Here is a 27,926-nt window from a genome sequence, read left to right as displayed (position 1 = left end):
CTGCGCCACAGAGCTAGAACCCTGCTGGAGGGTGGAAAGGACTGAGTCTGCATCCTGCCCATGGACATCATGATCGAACACAGTTCTGAACTCATCAGAAAATGCAGCATAGTCATGCATGTAATGTGCCGAGCCCTCACGACTAGCCATAACCCACCGGCGAGCCTGACCGGTGGTGAGATTTGCTATGTAGGCTATGCGGGCGGCGGCAGTGGAATACATGCTCGGTTGAAGTGCAAAGACATACTCACACTGCATGAGGAATTCACGGCAGTGGGCGAAAGACCCGTCATAGATAGCCGGTGCCACCAGATGGGGCTCTCGAGTGGCTGGCACGACGGCCGGGTCTGGAGCAGGCCCAGATTGGGCAGAAGCAGGCACGGGGGGAGCCGTGGGTGGAAGGAGTCGAGCACTGAGTGCAGCAACCTGGTCAGCCAGATTCTGGACCACGGCAGAGAGCTGGTCCACCTGGGCTTGCTGTTGGTTGGCCTGGGACTGTTGACGAGCAGTAACCCCTTGGAGATCCTCTTTAATACTTATGACAGCATTGGAAGCCTCCGTTAATAGGCGAGAGTGTTCATTCAAAACTTGTCCCTGGGCCTGAAATGTCTTCTCCATGCTGGCTGGGTCCCGATGGCCAGAGCTTACTGTTATATTTAGTAAGTGTGACCCAAGTGCACAGCAAGAGAGGAGGCGTTGTTCAGGTTTAGTTCAGGTTTATTCACAAAGGTTTGTATGGAAGGGAGTGGGGTAGTAGTGGATCAGTGGCTCTCCAGGTTGGCCTAGCTCAGCATGGGATTCCAAACACTGAGGAGGAGAAGGAGAGGAGGCGTCAGTCTTCAGGTAAACAACAAAGGCAGGAGCTGCAACCGTGTAAAGCTGCACGGCTGGGCAATAGCTATGTAAGGCTAAAACAATAACTAGCACTATAACTCAGTTTAACAACACATAAAGGCTTGAGCTGTACTTTACCATACATGTAGACATGTGAAGCTCTGGCGTGGAATGAAGGGCAGACTGGGTTCTTGTAGAGGCAGTGCTTGATTGTAGAATGGAAGACAGGTGCAGAGGATTGGTGCAGGAGAGCAGGTGTGCTGAGTAGAGCCATGGAGTAGTCAGTGAGGGGGGAGTGGCTAAGCCGTGCTTGCATGTGAAGGTGAGGAGGAGTGAGCCGTAACACAGGAAACACTATAGGAACATTACTACAAAATAAGATACACAAAACTAAGGCAACAACAGAGTAACAGAAAACCAAAACCAACGAGAAACAGTCAGGAATTATACATGAGCAAATACATATAAATGACAGAAATACATATTATAGTCCAAAAACGAAATAAGGGCAGTTACGGTCACAAGTTCATGACACACGAAAACCCACACTGCCTCCAATGAGTCGGTCGGTGTGAGCGCGCCACCGTCGGATTATATGGATTATATCTCCACTGGGAGGAGACCCCGGGGCAGACCAAGGACCAGATGGATTATATCTCCACTGGGAGGAGACCCCAGGGCAGACCAAGGACCAGATGGATTATATCTCCACTGGGAGGAGACCCCGGGGCAGACCAAGGACCAGATGGATTATATCTCCACTGGGAGGAGACCCCGGGGCAGACCAAGGACCAGATGGATTATATCTCCACTGGGAGGAGACCCCGGGGCAGACCAAGGACCAGATGGATTATATCTCCACTGGGAGGAGACCCCGGGGCAGACCAAGGACCAGATGGATTATATCTCCACTGGGAGGAGACCCCGGGGCAGACCAAGGACCAGATGGATTATATCTCCACTAGGAGGAGGCCCCGGGGCAGACCAAGGACCAGATGGATTATATCTCCACTGGGAGGAGACCCCGGGGGCAGAACAAGGCGCAGTTGGAGGAAACACATGGACTCACTGGCCTTGGAACGTCTCGGGATCCCCCAGGAGGAAGTCACTAATGTTGCTCTGGAGAGGGAAGTCTGGAGCACTCTGGTGGAGCTGTTGCCCCCGCGACCCGACTACGGATAAGCGGTTGAAGATGAAGAAGACCTAAAACTTCAGGTGCCCAACTCTTCCTAGGTGCCCACATGTCGCACGAACATGCATGCACGCACGCACGCACGAGCACAAGCACGCACGCACGCATTCTACAAACTGTTAGTACAATTTGCAATCAATCAATCAATCAATCAATCAATCAATCAATCGACACCACCACCACTCCACCGTTATTTTTTTTATAACTGGATCTAAGTAATTTTTTAATAATATAAAAAAATTACTTAGATCCAGTTATTAAAAAAAACTGAGTAAAAAACTATATTATAGTTTTTTACTATATTATAGTTTTTTAAAGCCCTGAATAAAAAATATATATATAAAAATTATAAATATATAGACCTATAGCTATAGGACTATTTGCAGTACTAATTTTCTTTTATCATTTGCTCTGATTGGGTCGCCCGGTCGGGAGGTAGGCGGGACTTCCAACTCCATGCTGTTTGGTTTACGCTCCGTTCATTGGACGGTGTCGTTCGAGCCGGCCCGGTGGGGGTAGAGAAAGCAGCAGATCTACAAGCCCACAGCGCTTCGCGGCAGCGGCGCGCTGTGGGCTTGTAGATCTGCTGCTTTCGGGACGGACTCCCCCACTATGGGACGGAGTGAGTCTCAGTGGACACAAAGCTTATGACACAAAGTAGCAGAGCTCCAACTCGATACAAGTTTTCGGCAACGAAAACTAAAGTGTGTGTGTGTGTGTGTGTGTGTTTTCGTCACGTCGGAGTTTTAGAAGTATAAAGGTAGAATCATCATAATATGAAGCTTTTAAGTCATGTTTATATTTATCATGTCATAATTTAACACTAATTCTTTCCTGCTGCCTCAGTCTGCGGTCCTTTTCCAAGCTGTTTGTGATGAAACGACATTAAGACGTTAATATTAATAATAATAATATTCATAGTTTAGTGAACTCACTTATAATGTGTGTGTGTTTATTTAATGTGTAAAGTCTATAATTCTGACCGGGTGGCTGTTCTTATAGATGATGTTGTGAAACCTTTTGGGACCATATTATTATTATTATTTAGGCAACAAACAAACAAACACGTGTTTTTAGTAGACGCTGTAATGCCTCCACGACGGCGTCGCTCGCCGACAAACAGCTGGCTTTTACCTTAAATATAACATAACTCTTATCATCCCAGTCAGTGTCTTATACATATAACTATATTTTATAGCCCATGATGCAGTCAGTGTCGCGTGGGTCTCAACATAAGTTTACATTTGTTAGAATGACAAGTTCAGTTGATGCTTATTGAAATCAGAGCACTGTTTACCAGAATATGCTGTTTTCACTGTTCTGTCGCTACACTGAAACACATAGAATTCAGCGGTGCCTACACCTTTTTTACTTGAGAGAGCTACTTTCACAATGACCAGCTCAACAAAGATCTACTCACCCAAAACAATATTATCCCATCGCTGAAAACAGCAGCATTGGCGGCTACTATACAAACACACTTGGGATGGGAAATATAGAGAGAGGAAAATGGAATTCGTAGTTATTTGTATATGACTTTGTATTTGTATTGTGTGTTTGAGCCGAAAGGCTCTTTTAATCAATCAGTCACCTTAATTCAAGTAGTTTCTTTTGATGATATATATATTTTGGGCCATGTCATGTGGTCTACCTGCAAAGCCTTTGTGATCTACTGGTAGATCGCGTTGAACTGTGTGAACCCTATGACATTCAGAGATATGTCTGGCATACACATTGAGGTATGATTTTTTTTATAGCACAGCCCCAGGTTTTTTGTGTTTAAATCAAACACCAATTACATTATTTTACCTATAATCTTATAATTGACAATTTACTTTTTGAGCAAGTGGGCAATACTGTCTCTGACCTGTACTTGACCTGTGGTCAAGTTAACTCTGACCTGTACTTGACCTGCCTCGAGCCGCAATTTGCAACTCTAGATTTTTTTTTTATAATGGTATGAATCTAGAGTTGCAACACCCTCCATTGACTCCCCACTCATCTTTTTTGGTTTGCGATCTGCTTGTCTTAAACAACGTTAAACTCACCAACATTGCAGCTGTAGTCCAAGCTTGAATTATCCTCTTTCAATCTGCCGAGCTTGTTTTTCATAAAAGTGCTGGAGTTTGGAAGCACTCATCGTATGTTACTGAACAGCCCTGCGTTCCACCTGTTTCGAATTTGCACATAATTCAGGAGGCAGCAGTGCGACCCATTAACAAAAACGAGTGCTTCCAAACTCCAGCACTTAGAAAAAGAATCACTTGCAGAGGATGTCTTGACAGAAAGTAGCTCATAACATTTCTACGGTGGATTTTTATGAAAAACAAGCTCGGCAGATTGAAAGAGGATAATTCAAGCTTGGACTACAGCTGCAATGTTGGTGAGTTTAACGTCGTTTAAAGACAAGCAGATCGCAAACCAAAAAAGATGAGTGAGGAGTCAATGGAGGGTATTGCAACTCTAGATTCATGGAAAACTTTGACTGGAAAAGACTCGCTCACCGTATAGAAAAAGAAGTAAAACTCCTTAGACTGAGACTTAGAAAAATATATTTTCTTTTATTTTATCATGCTGTGCTCATGGTGCTCTGTGCTCATGGTGCAATTAAAAAGCAAACGTTTCGGTCCTCAGACCTTCGTCAGTGCTATGGTTTTTCACAGACAAAGAACATACTTTTAAACAACTCAAACAATACAGCTCAGGTGCTGAGAATTACTAATTGACATCACCTGATTGTGGGCGTGGACATTACAAAAAGGATATACAAAATCAGTTATATAGGAAACAAGAATATTACATACATCACATGTTGACAGACTTATATAATCACTTTTTGAATATAACTTTTTACTTTATAGGTAGCACTGGAGGGAGAGATCTTCATTTAAGCCACCTGGATTGACAGACTTTAAATAAAAAATCCATCTAGATTCAGTTTGGAGGAGTTTAGTGTCTAAATCACCCCCTCTTCTAGATTTCTTAATTTGATCAATAACTGTGTAAGACAGATCTGCTGTGGAGTGACCGGCTTCCATGAAGTGTCTGGCGACAGGAGATTTGATGTCCTTGCGTCTGATGGCACTCATGTGTTCTATGATGCGTGTGCGGACTGCCCTAGATGTTTTGCCTACGTACTGTAGATTACATTTACATGTGATCATGTAGACTACATTAAAGGAACTACAATTCACAAATTGTCTGATAGTGTATTGTTTGTTAGTAACTGCACTAGTAAATGTGTTCGTTTTCTTGGAGTTTTTACAGGCCACGCAATGTAGACAAGGGTAGAAGCCGGTGACTCCATCCAACCGCCCCGTGTGTTGCTGGGGGGGTATGTAGCAGTCTGCTTTCACCATATAGTCTCGGATGCTTTGAGATCTATAATGAGAGAAAAGAGGAGGGTCAGTAAATACTTTAGCACCTTCAGGGTCAGCTGACAAAACATGCCAGTGTTTCTCTATGATGCTACGTATATCGTTGCTCAAAGGATTATAAGTGGTGATGCAGGCACATGAATGTTTCTTTTTGGTCTTTGCAGCCTGGTTAGGATTATTCAATTTAGTTAAAGCAGAGTCGAGCCATTTTTTGGGGTACCCTCTATCAACAAAGTTTCTGTACATGATGTCTCTCTCTTTTTGAAAATCTGACTGACTTTTACAGATTCGTTTCAGTCTAAGGAATTGAGAATATGGTAAACCTTTCTTCAAAGCAGGGGGGTGTGCACTGGTGGCATGTAAAAGACTATTCTTGTCTGTGGGTTTGGTGTACAGAGTGGTGGACAATTTACCATCCTGAAAAAGTCATCATCTCCAACTGCAGGGGGCACCTATGGGCTCAGTATTCAGTCCAGATTATGCAGGCATTGCCTTGGGCTTCCTTGAACACAATTCAGTGTGGCACAACAATCCTTTTGCCCACAATATGTTGTTATTTAAGAGATACATTGATGACATTATCCTTATCTGGCAAGGTACTGAGGAAGAGCTTCATGATTTTGTGTCTTATCTGAACAATCTGGCACCTACCATCAAATTCAACATGGAATTCAGCAGTGTTGGGCAAGTTACTTTGAAAGCGTAGCTTGTAAAGCTACAAGTAGCTCACCATGGCAGTAGCTTGATCAAGCTACATAGCTACCCCTGGAGAGATGTAGCTTGTAAAGCTACAGCTACATGGAAAAAGTAGCTCAAAGTAGCTCAGCTACTTTTTATTTTTCAGTGTTAAATTGAGAATGTACATGCGGGAGACCCCTCCTCCCCTCTGGGAGACCCCTCCCCTCTGGGAGACCCCTCCTCCCCTCTGGGAGACCCCTCCCACCCTGCTCCCCTCGGGGAGACCCCTCCTCCCCCTGCTCCCCTCTGGGAGACCCCCCCACCCTGCTCCCCTCTGGGAGACCCCCCCACCCTGCTCCCCTCTGGGAGACCCCTCCTCCCCCCTGCTCCCCTCTGGGAGACCCCCCCACCCTGCTCCCCTCTGGGAGACCCCTCCTCCCCCTGCTCCCCTCTGGGAGACCCCCCCACCCTGCTCCCCTCTGGGAGACCCCTCCTCACCCTGCTCCCCTCTGGGAGACCCCCCCACCTGCTCCCCTCTGGGAGACCCCCCCCACCCTGCTCCCCTCTGGGAGACCCCTCCTCCCCCTGCTCCCCTCTGGGAGACCCCCCCACCCTGCTCCCCTCTGGGAGACCCCTCCTCCCCCTGCTCCCCTCTGGGAGACCCCTCCTCCCCCTGCTCCCCTCTGGGAGACCCCTCCTCCCCTCTAGGAGACCCCTGCTCCCCTCTGGGAGACCCCTCCTCCCCTCTAGGAGACCCCTGCTCCCCTCTGGGAGACCCCTCCTCCCCCTGCTCCCCTCTGGGAGACCCCCCCACCCTGCTCCCCCTCTGGGAGACCCCTCCTCCCCCTGCTCCCCTCTGGGAGACCCCCCCCACCCTCCCCCTGCTCCCCTCTGGGAGACCCCTCCTCCCCTCTAGGAGACCCCTGCTCCCCCCTGGGAGACCCCTCCTCCCCCTGCTCCCCTCTGGGAGACCCCTCCTCCCCCTGCTCCCCTCTGGGAGACCCCCCCACCCTGCTCCCCTCTGGGAGACCCCTCCTCCCCCTGCTCCCCTCTGGGAGACCCCTCCTCCCCTCTAGGAGACCCCTGCTCCCCCCCTGGGAGACCCCTCCTCCCCCTGCTCCCCTCTGGGAGACCCCTCCTCCCCCTGCTCCCCTCTGGGAGACCCCTCCTCCCCTCTAGGAGACCCCTGCTCCCCCCTGGGAGACCCCTCCCACCCTGTGATACCAGGGCCAATCAGAGGCCAATTAGAGGCAGCTGTCAAGTGCTGATATGCCCTCAAAGCAATCAGAAAAAGGAACAGTCCTTGATTTTTCAAAGGGGGTTCTAGTACAAGAATTAACACAGCAACCAATGGTCAAAATTAATATATTTCTTTCATGTTATTGCCCAAAATTGTAGCTTGTAACTTGAGTAGCTAAGCTACAAAAAATGACCCAAAAGGTAGCTGAGCTACTTGACGAGGTACACAAATATGAATGTAGCTAAAATACCACAAGCTACAGCAAAATGTAGCTCAGCTACGTAGCTCAGCTACATGTAGCTTAATACTCCCCAACACTGGAATTCAGCAAACATGAAATTCCATTTCTAGACACCCGTGTACTTTTTCAGGATGGTAAATTGTCCACCACTCTGTACACCAAACCCACAGACAAGAATAGTCTTTTACATGCCACCAGTGCACACCCCCCTGCTTTGAAGAAAGGTTTACCATATTCTCAATTCCTTAGACTGAAACGAATCTGTAAAAGTCAGTCAGATTTTCAAAAAGAGAGAGACATCATGTACAGAAACTTTGTTGATAGAGGGTACCCCAAAAAATGGCTCGACTCTGCTTTAACTAAATTGAATAATCCTAACCAGGTTGCAAAGACCAAAAAGAAACATTCATGTGCCTGCATCACCACTTATAATCCTTTGAGCAACGATATACGTAGCATCATAGAGAAACACTGGCATGTTTTGTCAGCTGACCCTGAAGGTGCTAAAGTATTTACTGACCCTCCTCTTTTCTCTCATTATAGATCTCAAAGCATCCGAGACTATATGGTGAAAGCAGACTGCTACATACCCCCCCAGCAACACACGGGGCGGTTGGATGGAGTCACCGGCTTCTACCCTTGTCTACATTGCGTGGCCTGTAAAAACTCCAAGAAAACGAACACATTTACTAGTGCAGTTACTAACAAACAATACACTATCAGACAATTTGTGAATTGTAGTTCCTTTAATGTAGTCTACATGATCACATGTAAATGTAATCTACAGTACGTAGGCAAAACATCTAGGGCAGTCCGCACACGCATCATAGAACACATGAGTGCCATCAGACGCAAGGACATCAAATCTCCTGTCGCCAGACACTTCATGGAAGCCGGTCACTCCACAGCAGATCTGTCTTACACAGTTATTGATCAAATTAAGAAATCTAGAAGAGGGGGTGATTTAGACACTAAACTCCTCCAAACTGAATCTAGATGGATTTTTTATTTAAAGTCTGTCAATCCAGGTGGCTTAAATGAAGATCTCTCCCTCCAGTGCTACCTATAAAGTAAAAAGTTATATTCAAAAAGTGATTATATAAGTCTGTCAACATGTGATGTATGTAATATTCTTGTTTCCTATATAACTGATTTTGTATATCCTTTTTGTAATGTCCACGCCCACAATCAGGTGATGTCAATTAGTAATTCTCAGCACCTGAGCTGTATTGTTTGAGTTGTTTAAAAGTATGTTCTTTGTCTGTGAAAAACCATAGCACTGACGAAGGTCTGAGGACCGAAACGTTTGCTTTTTAATTGCACCATGAGCACAGAGCACCATGAGCACAGCATGATAAAATAAAAGAAAATATATTTTTCTAAGTCTCAGTCTAAGGAGTTTTACTTCTTTTTCTATACGGTGAGCGAGTCTTTTCCAGTCAAAGTTTTCCTTATATTTTTGAGACCACCGCTACCGTAGTTAAGTTTGAAGAGAGAAAAAAAGGACGAAGAAAGGCGCAACAGTTTCCTCAGAACTCTAGATTCATCCCATTATTAAAAAAATCTAGAGTTGCAAATTGCGGCTACCTCGATACCCAGGCTTTCATTTCGTCTAGTACTTGACCGATGGGCAAGTTTAACCACTTTGGGCGGGGAACCCTTTTTGGTGTTTTAAGCAGCATGTTATGCTTTAGCTTGAGCTCTGAAAGAGAATACATCAAAGATTTGCGCCACATTTTCACGATTTTTCTAAAATAGCAGACAGAGTGCCGCGCTACGAGCTTGTAGATCTTAGCTATTTGTCAATAGCTAAAGTATAACATAATGCTTGGTTTAAGACAGTCAAAGGCCACGATGACTATTAGAAATGGATTAGAATCTTCTTTTTCCTCTCCATTCATAACCAGACTGTAAATGTTATGATGATGGCAACAAGAATGACATCACTCTCTCCCCTCTATAGTGACATCATCACAACAACATGGATGACATCAATCGTCACTATCTGAACTGGCGGCGGCGGATCAGAGATCTGCGCGAGGTTCGAGCCGTGAGGTTCAGGGAGAGGTTGAGACGCGTCATGAAGGACGGGGACCTACTGAGGTATGAGCTCTGATTGGATGAAGGACGGGGGCTTACTGAGGTATGAGCTCTGATTGGATGATGAAGGACGGGGATCTTACTGAGGTATGAGCTCTGATTGGATGATGATGATGATGGTGTTTTTTTCTTTCACTTACTTTTTATTGAAGGAAGAACAGACAAGAAAAACAACAAACAAGACTATATGGAAAGAAAAATAAAAGAAAAAGACAAAAAGTAAAAGGGCTGCATTTTTCTTTTTTTTTAATATATTTTTTATCCCACGATTTTGTAACCCATTTTTCACCCCTGTGTCAATCATCTAATGTGATCCTGGGCTCTACACACCCTCCACCAACCTAGTCCCCATATATGGGGGACATGGGGAGACCAACCTAGTCCCCATATATGGGGGACATGGGGAGACCAACCTAGTCCCCATATATGGGGGACAAGGGGAGACCAACCTAGTCCCCATATATGGGGGACAAGGGGAGACCAACCTAGTCCCCATATATGGGGGACAAGGGGAGACCAACCTAGTCCCCATATATGGGGGACAAGGGGAGACCAACCTAGTCCCCATATATGGGGGACATGGGGAGACCAACCTAGTCCCCATATATGGGGGACATGGGGAGACCAACCTAGTCCCCATATATGGGGGACAAGGGGAGACCAACCTAGTCCCCATATATGGGGGACAAGGGGAGACCAACCTAGTCCCCATCAGGCGCCCCTGCTGGCCAGGGGGAGGCAGTTTAGAGACCAGGATTAGGGCTGCATTTTTCATATTACAAAAAACATTCAATGAAATTGCAATATCGCTAGGCTGAGAGAAGAGATTCCACTTTTCCCACTTTTTATAGAATTTATCCTCTTGTAGTCCAAGTATGAATGTTAGTTTTTTCCATAGCATACAGTTCCTCAATAATGTCCATCCATTGATCCTTTCGTTGGTTTCGTCCTGTTTTGGCACCAGCGTCGTGTGATTGCTTTTTTACTTGCTGCTAAGAGGATCTTGATTAAATATTTATCATCGTTATTTCCCAACAGTAGAAAAGAAATAGACAGAGGTATCTCAAAACACAGAATGGTCTCCAAGGTGGAGTGGATGTCCTGCCATGTTATACTTTAGCTGTTGAAAAATAGCAGATCTACATAGCTCTACTATCTATGCAAGCCCATAGCGCGGCACCGAGTGCCGGTGCTATGGGCTTGTATAGGTCTGCTATTTTTGAAAAAAATCTTGAAAATGTGGCACAAATCTTTTGAATATATATATATATTCTTTCAGAGCAAACGTTTTTAGCTCAAATCTTTGCTTCTGGGGGGGGGGGGGGGTCCCTGGAATGACATGTTTTCAGATGGGGGTCGGCGGGCAATTAAAATTTTGGGGGTCCTTGACATGAAAATCATGGGTTTTTCAGAAAACCGTCAGGATTTAGAAGAAGTCATTTTGTAGAATCGTCCTCTGGTCTACATGGTTTAAAGACATGTCTCTTAACACCTCCACTACAGCGCGCACAAAGGACCATTGATTGATATGCATCTAGGCTCATTCCAGTCTTAACCAATTCTGACCTGAGATCAGATTCAAAAAATTAATGTCTTCTACATCCTGACAGTTTTCTGAAAAAGCTATGTTTCTATGTCAGTCGTTCTTCGATTTTTCAAAAACAGCAGACCTACAAGCTCGTAGCGCGCCACTCGGTGGCACGATACGAGCTTGTAGATCTGCTATTTTTCAATAGCTAAAGCATAGCATAATGCTAACACCAAAAGGGGTTCCCGCCCGGAATGGATTAATACACACTGCTGTGACACTGTGTGTGTCTCTTGAAACTATGCTGAGGTGTTGTTCTTTTCTTAAAGGCCCTATTCATAACTCCAGGTTTGGGCGATAAGATGTGACCACCGAAAACCACAACATAACGCGGTGATAAGCGAGTCAAGAGACTCACCGCTCACCCCAAACACATCTCTCTGTTTTTACTAAAACTAAAACATGACGTCACTGAGCCGCGCTGGTAAGAGACTCACCTCTCACCCCAAACACATCTCTCTGTTTTTACTAAAACCACAACATGACGTCACTGAGCCGCGGTGGTAAGAGACTCACCGCTCACCCCAAACACACCTCTCTGTTTTTACTAAAACTACAACATGACGTCACTGAGCCGCGGTGGTAAGAGACTCACCGCTCACCCAAACACATCTCTCTCTGTTTTTACTAAAACTACAACATGACGTCACTGAGCCACGGTGGTAAGAGACTCACTGCTCACCCAAACACATCTCTCTCTGTTTTTACTAAAACTACAACATGACGTCACTGAGCCGCGGTGGTACGAGACTCACCGCTCACCCAAACACATCTCTCTTGTTTTTACTAAAACTACAACATGACGTCACTGAGCCGCGGTGGTAAGAGACTCACCGCTCACCCAAACACATCTCTCTTGTTTTTACTAAAACTACAACATGACATCACTGAGCCGCGGTGGTAAGAGACTCACCGCTCACCCAAACACATCTCTCTGTTTTTACTAAAACTAAAACATGACGTCACTGAGCCGCGGTAGTAAGAGACTCACTTCTCACCCCAAACACATCTCTCTGTTTTTACTAAAAATAAAACATGACGTCACTGAGCCGCGGTAGTAAGAGACTCACTTCTCACCCCAAACACATCTCTCTGTTTTTACTAAAACTACAACATGACGTCACTGAGCCGCGGTGGTAAAAGACTCACCGCTCACCCAAACACATCTCTCTTGTTTTTACTAAAACTACAACATGACGTCACTGAGCCGCGGTGGTAAGAGACTCACCGCTCACCCCAAACACACCTCTCTGTTTTTACTAAAACTACAACATGACGTCACTGAGCCGCGGTAGTAAGAGACTCACTTCTCACCCCAAACACATCTCTCTGTTTTTACTAAAACTACAACATGACGTCACTGAGCCGCGGTGGTAAAAGACTCACCGCTCACCCAAACACATCTCTCTTGTTTTTACTAAAACTACAACATGACATCACTGAGCCGCGGTGGTAAGAGACTCACCGCTCACCCAAACACATCTCTCTGTTTTTACTAAAACTAAAACATGACGTCACTGAGCCGCGGTAGTAAGAGACTCACTTCTCACCCCAAACACATCTCTCTGTTTTTACTAAAAATAAAACATGACGTCACTGAGCCGCGGTAGTAAGAGACTCACTTCTCACCCCAAACACATCTCTCTGTTTTTACTAAAACTACAACATGACGTCACTGAGCCGCGGTGGTAAAAGACTCACCGCTCACCCAAACACATCTCTCTTGTTTTTACTAAAACTACAACATGACGTCACTGAGCCGCGGTGGTAAGAGACTCACCGCTCACCCCAAACACACCTCTCTGTTTTTACTAAAACTACAACATGACGTCACTGAGCCGCGGTGGTAAGAGACTCACCGCTCACCCAAACACATCTCTCTCTGTTTTTACTAAAACTACAACATGACGTCACTGAGCCACGGTGGTAAGAGACTCACTGCTCACCCAAACACATCTCTCTTTTTTTACTAAAACTACAACATGACGTCACTGAGCCGCGGTGGTACAAGACTCACCGCTCACCCAAACACATCTCTCTTGTTTTTACTAAAACTACAACATGACGTCACTGAGCCGCGGTGGTAAGAGACTCACCGCTCACCCCAAACACACCTCTCTGTTTTTACTAAAACTACAACATGACGTCACTGAGCCGCGGTGGTAAAAGACTCACCGCTCACCCCAAACACACCTCTGTTTTTACTAAAACTAGAACATGACGTCACTGAGCCGCGGTGGTAAGAGACTCACCTCTCACCCCAAACACACCTCTCTGTTTTTACTAAAACTACAACATGACGTCACTGAGCCGCGGTGGTAAGAGACTCACCTCTCACCCCAAACACACCTCTCTGTTTTTACTAAAACTACAACATGACATCACTGAGCCGCGGTGGTAAGAGACTCACCGCTCACCCCCAACACACCTCTCTGTTTTTACTAAAACTACAACATGACGTCACTGAGCCGCGGTGGTAAGAGACTCACCGCTCACCCAAACACATCTCTCTGTTTTTACTAAAACTAAAACATGACGTCACTGAGCCGCGGTGGTAAGAGACTCACCGCTCACCCAAACACATCTCTCTGTTTTTACTAAAACTACAACATGACGTCACTGAGCCGCGGTGGTATAGAGACTCACCGCTCACCCAAACACACCTCTCTGTTTTTAGTTAAACTACAACATGACGTCATTGAGCCGCGGTGATAAGAGACTCACCGCTCACCCAAACACATCTCTCTGTTTTTACTAAAACTACAACATGACGTCATTGAGCCGCGGTGGTAAGAGACTCACCGCTCACCCAAACACATGTTGGAGTTTGGAAGCGCTCGTTGGAAATCACTCAACCGTCCCGCGTACCACCTGTTTCTAAATGTCACATAATGCAGGAGGCAGCAAAATGTTGTGTTATTGAAAACAAGCACTTCCAAACTCTGACACTTTTAGATTTATACATTTAAATGATCAAATGCAGGGGATTTCTTGACAGACAGTAGCTCATAACGTTTCTATGGTGGATTTTTATGAAACAAAAACTATGCAGATAGAAAGAGGATAATTCAAGCAATGTTGGTGAGTTTAACATTGTTTAATACAATCAGACAGGACTTTTCTGTGTGGATGAATGGGCTGGCAAGGCCAGAAAGTAGTTTTTTGCCACTCAGTTGGCGTTCCCGCATAACTTCCAGGTACGATGTCACACGCATACCCTCTATAGCGCTATGCCACCCTGAGAGACCCTGATTTATTTTGTTTGCATGTCTAAATATGTTTTGCAGGTATCAGGGGAACTCTGATGAAGTGGGCTGTTTTGTGTCTGGCGTGGCGTTATCAAAAGGAAACCGCTATTTTGAGGTACAGTAAAATGTTTTAAAACATGGCCTTTCCTGTTCAACTCTAGACTAGATCATTCTAATCCATTCATGTACTGTACTGTACTGTACTGTACTGTACTGTACTGTACTGTACTGTACTGTACTGTACTGTACTGTACTGTACTGTACTGTACTGTACTGTACTGTACTGTACTGTACTGTACTGTGGGCCAGGGGGCACACATTTGTGTGCTCCATCATGGGGAGAAATACGTGGGATTCTCTCAAATGTAATCATAGATGTCATATATCCCATCAGAGTGATAATGTAGCATCATGTCTCATATATTTACAGGAGTGATAATGTAGCATCATGTGTCATATATTTACAGGAGTGATAATGTAGCATTATATATTTACAGGTGACCATCAGGGACATATTCTGTGTCCTATATTTACAGGTGACCATCAGGGACATATTCTGTGTGTCATATATTTACAGGTGACCATCAGGGACATATTCTGTGTCATATATTTACAGGTGACCATCAGGGACATATTCTGTGTGTCATATATTTACAGGTGACCATCAGGGACATATTCTGTGTCATATATTTACAGGTGACCATCAGGGACATATTCTGTGTGTCATATATTTACAGGTGACCATCAGGGACATATTCTGTGTCATATATTTACAGGTGACCATCAGGGACATATTCTGTGTCATATATTTACAGGTGACCATCAGGGACATATTCTGTGTCATATATTTACAGGTGACCATCAGGGACATATTCTGTGTCATATATTTACAGGTGACCATCAGGGACATATTCTGTGTCCTATATTTACAGGTGACCATCAGGGACATATTCTGTGTCATATATTTACAGGTGACCATCAGGGACATATTCTGTGTCATATATTTACAGGTGACCATCAGGGACATATTCTGTGTGTCCTATATTTACAGGTGACCATCAGGGACATATTCTGTGTCATATATGTATTTACAGGTGACCATCAGGGACATATTCTGTGTCCTATATTTACAGGTGACCATCAGGGACATATTCTGTGTCATATATTTACAGGTGACCATCAGGGACATATTCTGTGTCCTATATTTACAGGTGACCATCAGGGACATATTCTGTGTCATATATTTACAGGTGACCATCAGGGACATATTCTGTGTCCTATATTTACAGGTGACCATCAGGGACATATTCTGTGTGACATATATTTACAGGTGACCATCAGGGACATATTCTGTGTCCTATATTTACAGGTGACCATCAGGGACATATTCTGTGTGTCATATATTTACAGGTGACCATCAGGGACATATTCTGTGTCATATATTTACAGGTGACCATCAGGGACACAGGAGTGAGAGGGATGATCGCTGTAGGTTTGGTTCCTCTGCACTACAAGCTGGACCACCAGCCAGGATGGCTGCCTCGTTCTGTCGCTTACCATGCCGACGATGGACAGTATGTTACCATGACAACACTATAACGTTACCATGCTGACGGTGGACAGTATGTTACCATGACAACACTATAACGTTACCATGCTGACGGTGGACAGTATGTTACCATGACAACACTATAACGTTACCATGCTGACGGTGGACAGTATGTTACCATGACAACACTATAACGTTACCATGCTGACGGTGGACAGTATGTTACCATGACAACACTATAACGTTACCATGCTGACGATGGACAGTATGTTACCATGACAACACTATAACGTTACCATGCTGACGGTGGACAGTATGTTACCATGACAACACTATAACGTTACCATGCTGACGGTGGACAGTATGTTACCATGACAACACTATAACGTTACCATGCTGACGGTGGACAGTATGTTACCATGACAACACTATAACGTTACCATGCTGACGGTGGACAGTATGTTACCATGACAACACTATAACGTTACCATGCTGACGGTGGACAGTATGTTACCATGACAACACTATAACGTTACCATGCTGACGGTGGACAGTATGTTACCATGACAACACTATAACGTTACCATGCTGACGATGGACAGTATGTTACCATGACAACACTATAACGTTACCATGCTGACGGTGGACAGTATGTTACCATGACAACACTATAACGTTACCATGCTGACGATGGACAGTATGTTACCATGACAACACAATAACGTTACCATGCTGACGGTGGACAGTATGTTACCATGACAACACTATAACGTTACCATGCTGACGGTGGACAGTATGTTACCATGACAACACTATAACGTTACCATGCTGACGATGGACAGTATGTTACCATGACAACACTATAACGTTACCATGCTGACGGTGGACAGTATGTTACCATGACAACACTATAACGTTACCATGCTGACGGTGGACAGTATGTTACCATGACAACACTATAACGTTACCATGCTGACGATGGACAGTATGTTACCATGACAACACTATAACGTTATCATGCTGACGGTGGACAGTATGTTACCATGACAACACTATAACGTTACCATGCTGACGGTGGACAGTATGTTACCATGACAACACTATAACGTTATCATGCTGACGATGGACAGTATGTTACCATGACAACACTATAACGTTACCATGCTGACGATGGACAGTATGTTACCATGACAACACTATAACGTTACCATGCTGACGATGGACAGTATGTTACCATGACAACACTATAACGTTACCATGCTGACGGTGGACAGTATGTTACCATGACAACACAATAACGTTACCATGCTGACGGTGGACAGTATGTTACCATGACAACACTATAACGTTACCATGCTGACGGTGGACAGTATGTTACCATGACAACACTATAACGTTCCCATGCTGACGGTGGACAGTATGTTACCATGACAACACTATAACGTTACCATGCTGACGATGGACAGCATGTTACCATGACAACACTATAACGTTACCATGCTGACGATGGACAGTATGTTACCATGACAACACTATAACGTTACCATGCTGACGATGGACAGTATGTTACCATGACAACACTATAACGTTATCATGCTGACGGACAGTATGTTACCATGACAACACTATAACGTTATCATGCTGACGGTGGACAGTATGTTACCATGACAACACTATAACGTTACCATGCTGACGGACAGTATGTTACCATGACAACACTATAACGTTACCATGCTGACGGTGGACAGTATGTTACCATGACAACACTATAACGTTACCATGCTGACGGACAGTATGTTACCATGACAACACTATAACGTTACCATGCTGACGGTGGACAGTATGTTACCATGACAACACTATAACGTTACCATGCTGACGATGGACAGTATGTTACCATGACAACACTATAACGTTACCATGCTGACGGACAGTATGTTACCATGACAACACTATAACGTTACCATGCTGACGATGGACAGTATGTTACCATGACAACACTATAACGTTACCATGCTGACGGTGGACAGTATGTTACCATGACAACACTATAACGTTCCCATGCTGACGGTGGACAGTATGTTACCATGACAACACTATAACGTTACCATGCTGACGGTGGACAGTATGTTACCATGACAACACTATAACGTTACCATGCTGACGATGGACAGTATGTTACCATGACAACACTATAACGTTCCCATGCTGACGGTGGACAGTATGTTACCATGACAACACTATAACGTTACCATGCTGACGATGGACAGTATGTTACCATGACAACACTATAACGTTACCATGCTGACGGTGGACAGTATGTTACCATGACAACACTATAACGTTACCATGCTGACGATGGACAGTATGTTACCATGACAACACTATAACGTTACCATGCTGACGGTGGACAGTATGTTACCATGACAACACTATAACGTTCCCATGCTGACGGTGGACAGTATGTTACCATGACAACACTATAACGTTATCATGCTGACGGACAGTATGTTACCATGACAACACTATAACGTTACCATGCTGACGGTGGACAGTATGTTACCATGACAACACTATAACGTTACCATGCTGACGATGGACAGTATGTTACCATGACAACACTATAACGTTACCATGCTGACGATGGACAGTATGTTACCATGACAACACTATAACGTTACCATGCTGACGATGGACAGTATGTTACCATGACAACACTATAACGTTACCATGCTGACGGTGGACAGTATGTTACCATGACAACACTATAACGTTACCATGCTGACGGTGGACAGTATGTTACCATGACAACACTATAACGTTACCATGCTGACGGTGGACAGTATGTTACCATGACAACACTATAACGTTACCATGCTGACGGTGGACAGTATGTTACCATGACAACACTATAATGTTACCATGCTGACGGTGGACAGTATGTTACCATGACAACACTATAACGTTACCATGCTGACGGTGGACAGTATGTTACCATGACAACACTATAATGTTACCATGCTGACGGTGGACAGTATGTTACCATGACAACACTATAACGTTACCATGCTGACGATGGACAGTATGTTACCATGTTTATTATGACAACAATATAACGTAGCTTACCACTTTGTAGAGCCTGAACTTAGTTTAGAATTTAACCTCACCTCACACACGGCACTCCTTAAACATCACACACAACCCTCCTTACCACGCCTTTGTTTTTTCTCGGCTTGATTACTGCAATGCACTTTTTTCTGGACTGCCTAAGAAAACAACTGACAGAATACAACTTGTCCAAAATGCAGCAGCCAGAGTTTTAACTAGAACTAAGATGAGAGATCATATTACTCCAGTTTTGGCTTCACTGCACTGGCTTTCCGGTTGTTTATAGGATTGATTTTAAAATGCTTTTACTTGTGTATAAAGCCCTCAATGGTCTCGCACCTTCCTACCTACATGACTGCCTGCCTAAATATGTCCCAAACCGCCCCCTAAGGTCTTCCACTGCTGGCCTGCTCACTTTGCCAAAAAAAATGGCAACTAAAAAATACAGGAAGCAGCTTTTTGCTTCTACGGGCCGAGGGCATGGAACAAGCTCCCACTGTACCTTCGACAGGCAGCCTCTGTAGACATTTTTAAAGCACAGCTCAAGACCCACTTCTACAACATTGCTTTTAATTGATCTTTTATTTTGTGTTATTCATGTCCTCACTGTATTGCATTACTGCTTGTTTTCTTTAATGTTTATGCCTTGCTTTTCTTTTTTTCTCCATTGCTCTGTAAAGCACTTTGAGCTGCATTTCATGTCATGAAAGGTGCTATACAAATAAAGTTTTATTATTATTATTATTATTATTATTATTACTCAGGCTGCTGTAGAATTGAACCTCACACACAGCCCTCCCTCCTTCCAGGCTCTACAACGGTCAGAGTGTGGGGCAGCAGTTTGGGCCCAAGTGTAACCGAGGAGACCGGATGGGTTGTGGGATCTACAGGGACACCTTCGATGAAGGACAGATCACCGTGTTCTTCACCAAGAACGGCAAGGAAGTACGTTCTCATTGTCTCCACCAGGCCGAAGGCATGGGGAGAGAGTATGTTTTATTGTCTCCACCAGGCTGAAGGCATGGGGAGAGAGTATGTTTTATTGTCTCCACCAGGCTGAAGGCATGGGGAGAGAGTATGTTTTATTGTCTCCACCAGGCTGAAGGCATGGGGAGAGAGAGTATGTTTAGTTGTCTCCACCAGGCCGAAGGCGTGGAGAGAGAGTATGTTTAGTTGTCTCCACCAGGCCGAAGGCGTGGGGAGAGAGTATGTTTAGTTGTCTCCACCAGGCCGAAGGCATGGGGAGAGAGTATGTTTTGTTGTCTCCACCAGGCCGAAGGCATGGGGAGAGAGTATGTTTAGTTGTCTCCACCAGGGGGAAGGCATGGGGAGAGAGAGTATGTTTAGTTGTCTCCACCAGGCCGAAGGCGTGGGGAGAGAGAGTATGTTTAGTTGTCTCCACCAGGGGGAAGGCATGGGGAGAGAGTATGTTTAGTTGTCTCCACCAGGCTGAAGGCATGGGGAGAGAGTATGTTTAGTTGTCTCCACCAGGCCGAAGGCATGGGGAGAGAGTATGTTTAGTTGTCTCCACCAGGCCGAAGGCATGGGGAGAGAGTATGTTTAGTTGTCTCCACCAGGCCGAAGGCGTGGGGAGAGAGAGTATGTTTAGTTGTCTCCACCAGGCCGAAGGCATGGGGAGAGAGTATGTTTTATTGTCTCCACCAGGCGAGGAGGTGTTTAATATGTCTTATTGTGTCTCCAGGTGGGTAAGGTAGACGTGGCTGCTCCCGGGGCTCTGTTCCCCGCCGTAGGGATGCTCTCCGTGGGGGAGGAGGTGCAGCTGGACCTGCAGGCCGAGTGGCAGACGGAGGAAGACGAGGGTCTGATGATGGTCGACAGCCACGAAGACGACTGGGCTCGACTGCACGACGTCAGAGCCACCGGGAACGTGAGTCACTGCTTCACCCCCCCCCCCCACACACACACACACACACACACACACACACACACCATATCAAAACTTGACTATTGTGACTCCTCCTTATACTGGCCTACCGGCATGTGCACTTAAGCCTCTGCAAATGATCCAAAATGCAGCAGCTCGCCTGGTTTTTAACCAGCCAAAATTCTCACACATCTCCCCCCTGCTCCGCTCCCTCCATTGGCTCCCGGTCGCTGCCCTCACAATACAAAACTCTGATGCTGGCATTCAAAGCAACCGAAGGTACGGCTCCCCCATATCTTGCGAGTCCGATCGGACCCTACAAACCCTCCCATGCGCTCAGATCGGCCGACTCACTCCCGATCTTCTGCCATAGTCTGAAAACCCACCTCTTCAGACTCCATCTCAGCCCCGTAGCGCCTTGACGACCTTACAGGCGTATCGTATGCAAAGGCTCAACTTATGTAACTTGGATAGCGTTTTTTTTTTAGATATACAGGTTTAATGTTGTTTTTTTTTAGTTCAATGTTTGTTTTAAAAACGCCTTTGACAATGAAGGGGAAATTTACATCATCTTGTCCCCTATAACACAAACATTAAATGCCATTAACAATAAAGTTTAAATAAATAAATAAAATAAATGTAATGTTTGTTTTGTCACTGTTTGTTTTACATCATTACATGTATCATGTAAGATGATAAGAGCGCCCCTCACTTCACACAGGTGTGATTTTTGAGTGGTGCAACCACTCCAAGGAACAGCAATGTCCGTGTTCACCCACCTATGTGACTATGAGCACCAGTATGACTATGAGTACCTGTAGGGGCGCTGTTGTGCCAGAAACAGAGAGAGAGAGAGAGAGATAGTGCTGCACTGTTGCCTGCTAATGAGAGAGAGGGAGAGAGAGAGAGAGAGAGAGAGAGGAGGGGGGGGGGGGGGGGGGTTGTGAGAGAGGGGAGTTGCACCACCCAATTCAATTCAATTCAATTCAAAGGGCTTTATTGGCATGAGAAAAGATATGTTTACATTGCCAAAGTAGAAAGAGCAATACAGCAATACAATCAAAACAAAGATTATGTACTTTGAAGGTCAGAATCTTCAATAGATCAACTTCTATGTACCAAGATCACTCGATGCAGGTATAGTGCAGGAATATACACAATGATTAGTCTTTAGGGTGGTTGTGTTCCATTTGATATCCTTCTCCTATCATCACAGCAACTCACAAATCTCGCTGCTGTGTTTGCACATTGTTGTACTTCGCCCAGTGGATATGGGAGTTTTTTTGTCATTGGTCATGTTTTCAAAATCTCCGTGTGTGTGGTTGTAATCTGTGGGAAGTATGTGTCTCTGATGTCTCGGTACAATGGACAGAAGGTTAGGAAGTGTAGCTCGGTTTCAACTTCATTCCACTCAGTTCACACGGGTGTGATTTATTTTAACCCATTCTGAACGGGAACCCATTTTGGTGTTAGTCCAGGGGCCAATACTGATGTTTTCACGAATTGGTACTATTTTGGTGGCCGTACATTTTTGGTATCTTTGTGTTCCTACATGTCTCTAGTTTATATTTTTGTATGATAGCCCTTCCAATTCAGTAGCTTAATGCCCGTTATCACTCTTTAAACAAACCTTCACCCCTTATGAAACTGTGATGTGTGTATATCCTTTATATGACTAGACAATACGTTTTGGTAACCTGTGGTCTTATAAAGAGTTGATCCTAAGGTACTTTTCTCAGTAGAATCAATTTCTGCTAAAAACCTTTTTCTATTGTACATATTTAATTAGATAATTTGCTTATTTGAACATATTAGTTGAAATAATTGCACGATCAATCAAATTAAAGTTGAATATGGTCAAAAAGTATAACATATATGTGGAAACAAATAGTATATATTTCGGTGGCATTCTGGCAACGTACACAAGAAATCTGTTGCCCATCGGCACAACGGTTTTCGAGTTAGTGGCCATATAAATGTATACATAATTTGGCTAGTAGGGCAGTTTAGAGGCTCCAACAGCACCCGAGTGGCATGTTTTCATAAAATGTTTTTTTGGGACTTATGGTGTCTAGTTATGATTTATTATTGTTGCCCCAACTAATATCCCATGGGGGTTCGTTTTAACCCTTTCTTACCCCCAATATGAACAAATTGCCATAACCGTTGAAGTAAACAACATACAATGACAAATGACCACATTTTTCTATATGATTCGGACCCAAGGAATTCATTAAAGTGATTATTCAGATTCAAGCACATCTTGAGTTGACTCTATTTCAGGACAGAAACATCCAAAAACATCCAGAAAACGTTTAGTAGAGGCCCCATGGGGTCTACGCGCACCCCCCTTAATGTTATTTTTCTAGTTTGGATTTGTGGCAACCATAGGACCTCCAATATACAGATGATACCAGGGAAAACAAATGGTCCAAAGTGTGTTTTTTTCCCCTTCTTTTTTTGTCAATGTTTTATTACCCCTATGAGACCTGTGTAATTGCTGGCTGAAACACCGGTGTGGCGGTGAGACTGGCGTGCTCAATATAGACCAAAGATAGAGATACCATTTGATTCTAGACCACCTCAGGTTTCCAATGGGACCAACCTTCTCAACACAAAGTATTTATTAAGCACATTTAAAATGACCAGGTCACCCAATGTGCTGCAGGTTCAAAATAGAAACAAAAACAAAACATTAGTATCTGTAAAGGAATATCCTGGACTGCCAGGACTGCAGCTGTCGCTAAAGACCACACAGAAGGAAATAGTCTTTAATACAAATATCCATTGACTGAGCAGCTCTGATGTGTATTGTGTAGGGAGCTAGGCATGAGATATTTCACAGCCTGGGGTGCTGAGGCTCTGGATGCAGTCGCTGCGATGGATCGGTAGATCAGTAAAGTGGTCTACAGATAAGTTATCTATAGATATAGTACAGTGGTCTACATATGCCCTAGTTGTCTACAGATGTATATAAGAATAATAAAAGCAGAAAATTCCGGTGTACACCCATATTTGGGCGTACGCCACGTTGATAAATGAGGGCCATAGTGTCCCCCTCACACACCCCTTCACATATATATATATATATATATATATATATATATATATACAGCTTTTGTTTCCAAAATAATTATGTCATCTTGTCCCCACACATCCCATATTTGCCATCGACAATGAAAGGAGAAATTAGGTCAAATGTCCACCAAATATGAGTAAAGTTGTGCAACAGGCATTCTGATTGGCCAGTATGATGCATGATGATGTACGATGAGAAGAGCGCCCCCTCAACCAACTCTAAATAACAATACTGGCTCTCTTCTCATCTTTGCATTGACATTGTAGCCAGGAGAGTGGAATCCCTGTCTGAAGATGTATCCCAGCAAGTTTTCAAAGACTTGTAAAACTGTGAATACTTTTCACTTCAGTTTGACGAGTCCACTGATTTGACGGACACCGCCCAGCTAATTGTGTTTGTCCGAATGGTTTTCGCTGATTTCACCATCAAAGAGGACTTTCTCGCCCTTATTCCATTGAAACAACGGACCCGGGGTGTGGATGTGTTTTGATTGATTGATTGAAATATTTATTAACAGTTTGTAGAATTTACAGTACATTTTAAGCACAAACTCAATACAAAGACTGTCAACTGTGAGTGGACGACCCAATTAAGCATTACACTTGTTAACAACAGGGTCCACATTGTTCAATTCATCAAAACATTTAAGGACATACAAACATTTAGAGACATACAAATAGACATTTCTATGTAGCTAAAGAACAGAACAGGAATTCATCATATGGGAAGCAAAAAAGGGAAAAGATACAATATACAGTGAGGGAAAATGGGGTGGGGGGGTGGGGGGGATTCAGATTTTACAGAGGCCAGTTTCGAATTGCAGCCATCCGTAGGTGCCCTTTGAGAGCGGTTTTGAAGGAGTCAAGGGATTCACATGTCTTAATGACTGTTGGTAGGGCGTTCCACATTTTGGTGGCATAGGAGCGAAAATAATTTAGTCCCTTGTTTGTGCCGAATCTGGGTTGTACATGGTTTGTTGCACTCCCTCTGGTGTTGTGGGTGTGGACTTCGTTTACATTAAGGAAGTATTTAGACAGGTACATGGGTATCTTGGTGGTGTATTGAATCTTGTGGACCAGACCCATTGCAAGATGCTGTACTCTGTCGACGACCCTAAGCCATCCCAGCCTGTCAAAGTGGGCAGGGGTGAGGTGGGTTCGGTGGGTGAGGCCAAGTAGGAGCCTGACCAGTTTGTTTTGGGAGGTCTGGAGCCTTGTTTTAAGGGCCTTTGAGGTGCTGTGGTACCAATAGGTGGATGCATAGTCAAAGAAACCTTGTACGAGGGCTCCTGTTAAGGTCTTCAAGGTGTTTTTGCTGACCAGTGAGGAGATCCTGTAAAGGAATCTTGTTCTTTGATTGACTTTTTTGATTACGTTGGTGGCCATTTTATCACCGGAAAGATTGGCCTCCAGGATGGAACCTAGGTAGGTAATTTGATCTTTTCGTGTGATAATATTGTCACCCACTCTAACCAAGAAGCCATCTGCCTTGCTGAGTTTACTATTTGATCCGAAGAGGATGGATTCAGTTTTTCCCAGGTGTAAGGATAGTTTGTTATCAGCGAGCCAGGTGCAGATTCTACCGAGTTCAGAGCTGAGGGTCTTTTCAACCTGCAGTTTGTTCCTGTCCGAGACCAGCAGTGCTGAGTCATCTGCGAACAGGAACAAGTTGCAGTCACAAGCTGAAGTCATGTCGTTAACCTAAATTAGGAACAGTAAAGGCCCTAGTATGTTTCCTTGTGGGACGCCACAGCTCACTGGGAGGGGAGGGGACAGTGTTCCGTTCACCTCCACCATCTGTTCTCTCCCCTCCAGGTAGGATTGCATCCAGCTCACTGATGTGCTATCAAAACCAATAGCTTTAAGCTTGTTAACCAGTATGGAGTGGTTCACGGTGTCAAAAGCCTTTTGGAGGTCCAGCATGACCATGCCGCAGTATTTTCCAGCATCCACCTCGTGTTTGATGTGATCGCTCAAATAGAGGAGGCATGTGTCAGTGGAGTGGGATGTTCTGAAACCAGATTGGAACTCGTACAGCAATTTATTAGTGGCAAGATACTTTTCAACCTGTTCATAGACTATTTTTTCCATCACTACTCACTACATCACTACTATGTACTTTTTTGTACAAGGGTGTTACTTTGGCCAGTTTAAAATCTTGGGGGACCTGTCCCTGTTTGATGGAGAGGTTAACTATGTGGGTGATGACTGGAGCTATGGAAAAGGCTGAGTCTCTGAGAAATTTGGAGGGAATATTGTCATGGCCAGTGGCCTTGTGGGGTTGGAGGGCACTCAGTTTTTTAAGTACCTCCTCGGTTGTTACCATTGCCATTTTAAAATCATCTTTACAAACACCAAGTTTTTGTAGAAGGCTTTGATGTGCTCTACACCAAAACGCCCAGAGTGGGAGGGCAGTTTGCTAACCAGCTTTGTTGCAATGTTTGTAAAGAAGATGTTCAAGTGGTTGGCTACATCGAGTTTGTCAGTGATGAGGGTGTTATTCGATTTGATGTTTATGTTAGTAAACCTGGTTTTTAGTTTCCGACCACAGCCTAGTTGGTTGTTTAGTAACTTCCATAGCTCCCGAGGATTGTTTTTGATTTCCTCGGCTTTATCATTGATAAAGTTACATTTGGCTGATTTGGTCATGGCAATTACACCGTTTCTTAGCTTGTTACACTGGGCTTTTAGGTTGTGCAGTTTGGTTTGGAGATCACTGTCGAAGCACTTGCACTTGGCTAGTTTGGACTTGCATTTAAGAAGTTCAGAGCATTTGTTGTCTCTGGCTTTCATTGCAGTCAGTATGTCCGAATTCATCCATGGCTCCGAGCGGGTTTTGACCCTGACGGTTCTCAAAGGAGCCATGATGTTTAGTACTGATGTAAATTTGGTTTTAAAGCCAAGCCATGCTTCTTCGACTAGTGAGCTCCTGAGCACATCGGACCAATCCAGATTCTCCAGTTCCAGGTTAAAGGCCTCACTAGAGTAGGTTTTGAGGTCCCTAGATATGACTGTTTTGTGACAGTCAAACTTTAGTTTTTGTATTTTGCGGGTACAGAAAATCATAAAATGATCACTGAGCCCACATACAATAACCCCTTTCTTTGAGATTCTGGATTTGTCCGAGGTCAGAATGAGATCAATGACAGTTTGAGTAGAATCACACACTCTTGTGGGTTGGGTAATTAGCTGACTGACACCATGCAGATCACAAAACCGACTAAATGACTTGAACACAGGAGCTTCCTTACGACGCATATCCGTATTGTAGTCGCCAATCAGGATCTTCTCTACACATTCCTCCCCAGCTAAGCACCCCTCAAGTATATCATAGAACTCATTCTGATCAGGGGGTCTATAGACGGTGCCCACTAATACTGATTTAGCATTTTAGAAAATTAATTCAACCTACACAGTTTCAATTTCATCATGCTGCAAGTCACAATGCTGAATGTGTACAATGCATTCAAGGATTACGTGCGTGAGTACAAGATTCCTCTTCGTAAAATCGTGTCAATGACAACAGACGGGGCCTCCGCGATGCTTGGTGTTCATTCTGGATTTGTTTCACTGTGCAGAAAAGACGAGCACTGGCTGCTAAAGCATTTGACATGTCACACGTGATGAACGTTGTCAAAATAATAAACTCAATTCGTGCAAAAGCGCTACAGCACCGGCTATTCAGGTCTTTATTGGACGAACTGGACTCTGAATATGGCGATTTGGTTCTTCACGCAGACGTGAGGTGGCTGAGTCGGGGGAAAGTGCTGCAGCGTTTTCTTGATTTACTGCCAGAGATCATCATTTT

General features: G+C 44.5%; 1 protein-coding gene and 1 long non-coding RNA gene across 2 annotated transcripts in view; one reads left to right on the top strand and one right to left on the bottom strand.

Moving 5' to 3' along the window:
- The window catches only part of LOC310862765, a 191,228-nt gene that overhangs the window by 157,145 nt on the left and 6,157 nt on the right, over positions 1 to 27,926 (bottom strand). The window lies entirely within an intron of this gene.
- Positions 2,690 to 27,926, top strand: part of LOC310862748 (SPRY domain-containing protein 3-like) — a 32,363-nt gene continuing 7,126 nt past the window's right edge. The window contains exons 1-6 of the mRNA XM_083770817.1: positions 2,690 to 2,786; positions 9,526 to 9,665; positions 14,538 to 14,613; positions 15,948 to 16,072; positions 19,965 to 20,100; positions 20,858 to 21,043. Of these exons, the coding sequence (XP_083626943.1) occupies positions 9,544 to 9,665; positions 14,538 to 14,613; positions 15,948 to 16,072; positions 19,965 to 20,100; positions 20,858 to 21,043 (645 nt within the window). The 5' untranslated portion in view covers positions 2,690 to 2,786; positions 9,526 to 9,543. The remainder of the gene's footprint in view (positions 2,787 to 9,525; positions 9,666 to 14,537; positions 14,614 to 15,947; positions 16,073 to 19,964; positions 20,101 to 20,857; positions 21,044 to 27,926) is intronic.

This window comes from Protomyctophum parallelum (assembly GCF_964188405.1).
Source record: "Protomyctophum parallelum genome assembly, chromosome: 8".
NCBI classification, from domain to species: domain Eukaryota; kingdom Metazoa; phylum Chordata; class Actinopteri; order Myctophiformes; family Myctophidae; genus Protomyctophum; species Protomyctophum parallelum.
Note: the sequence above shows the minus strand (reverse complement) of the source record. Positions and strands in the feature narration are given on the sequence as shown.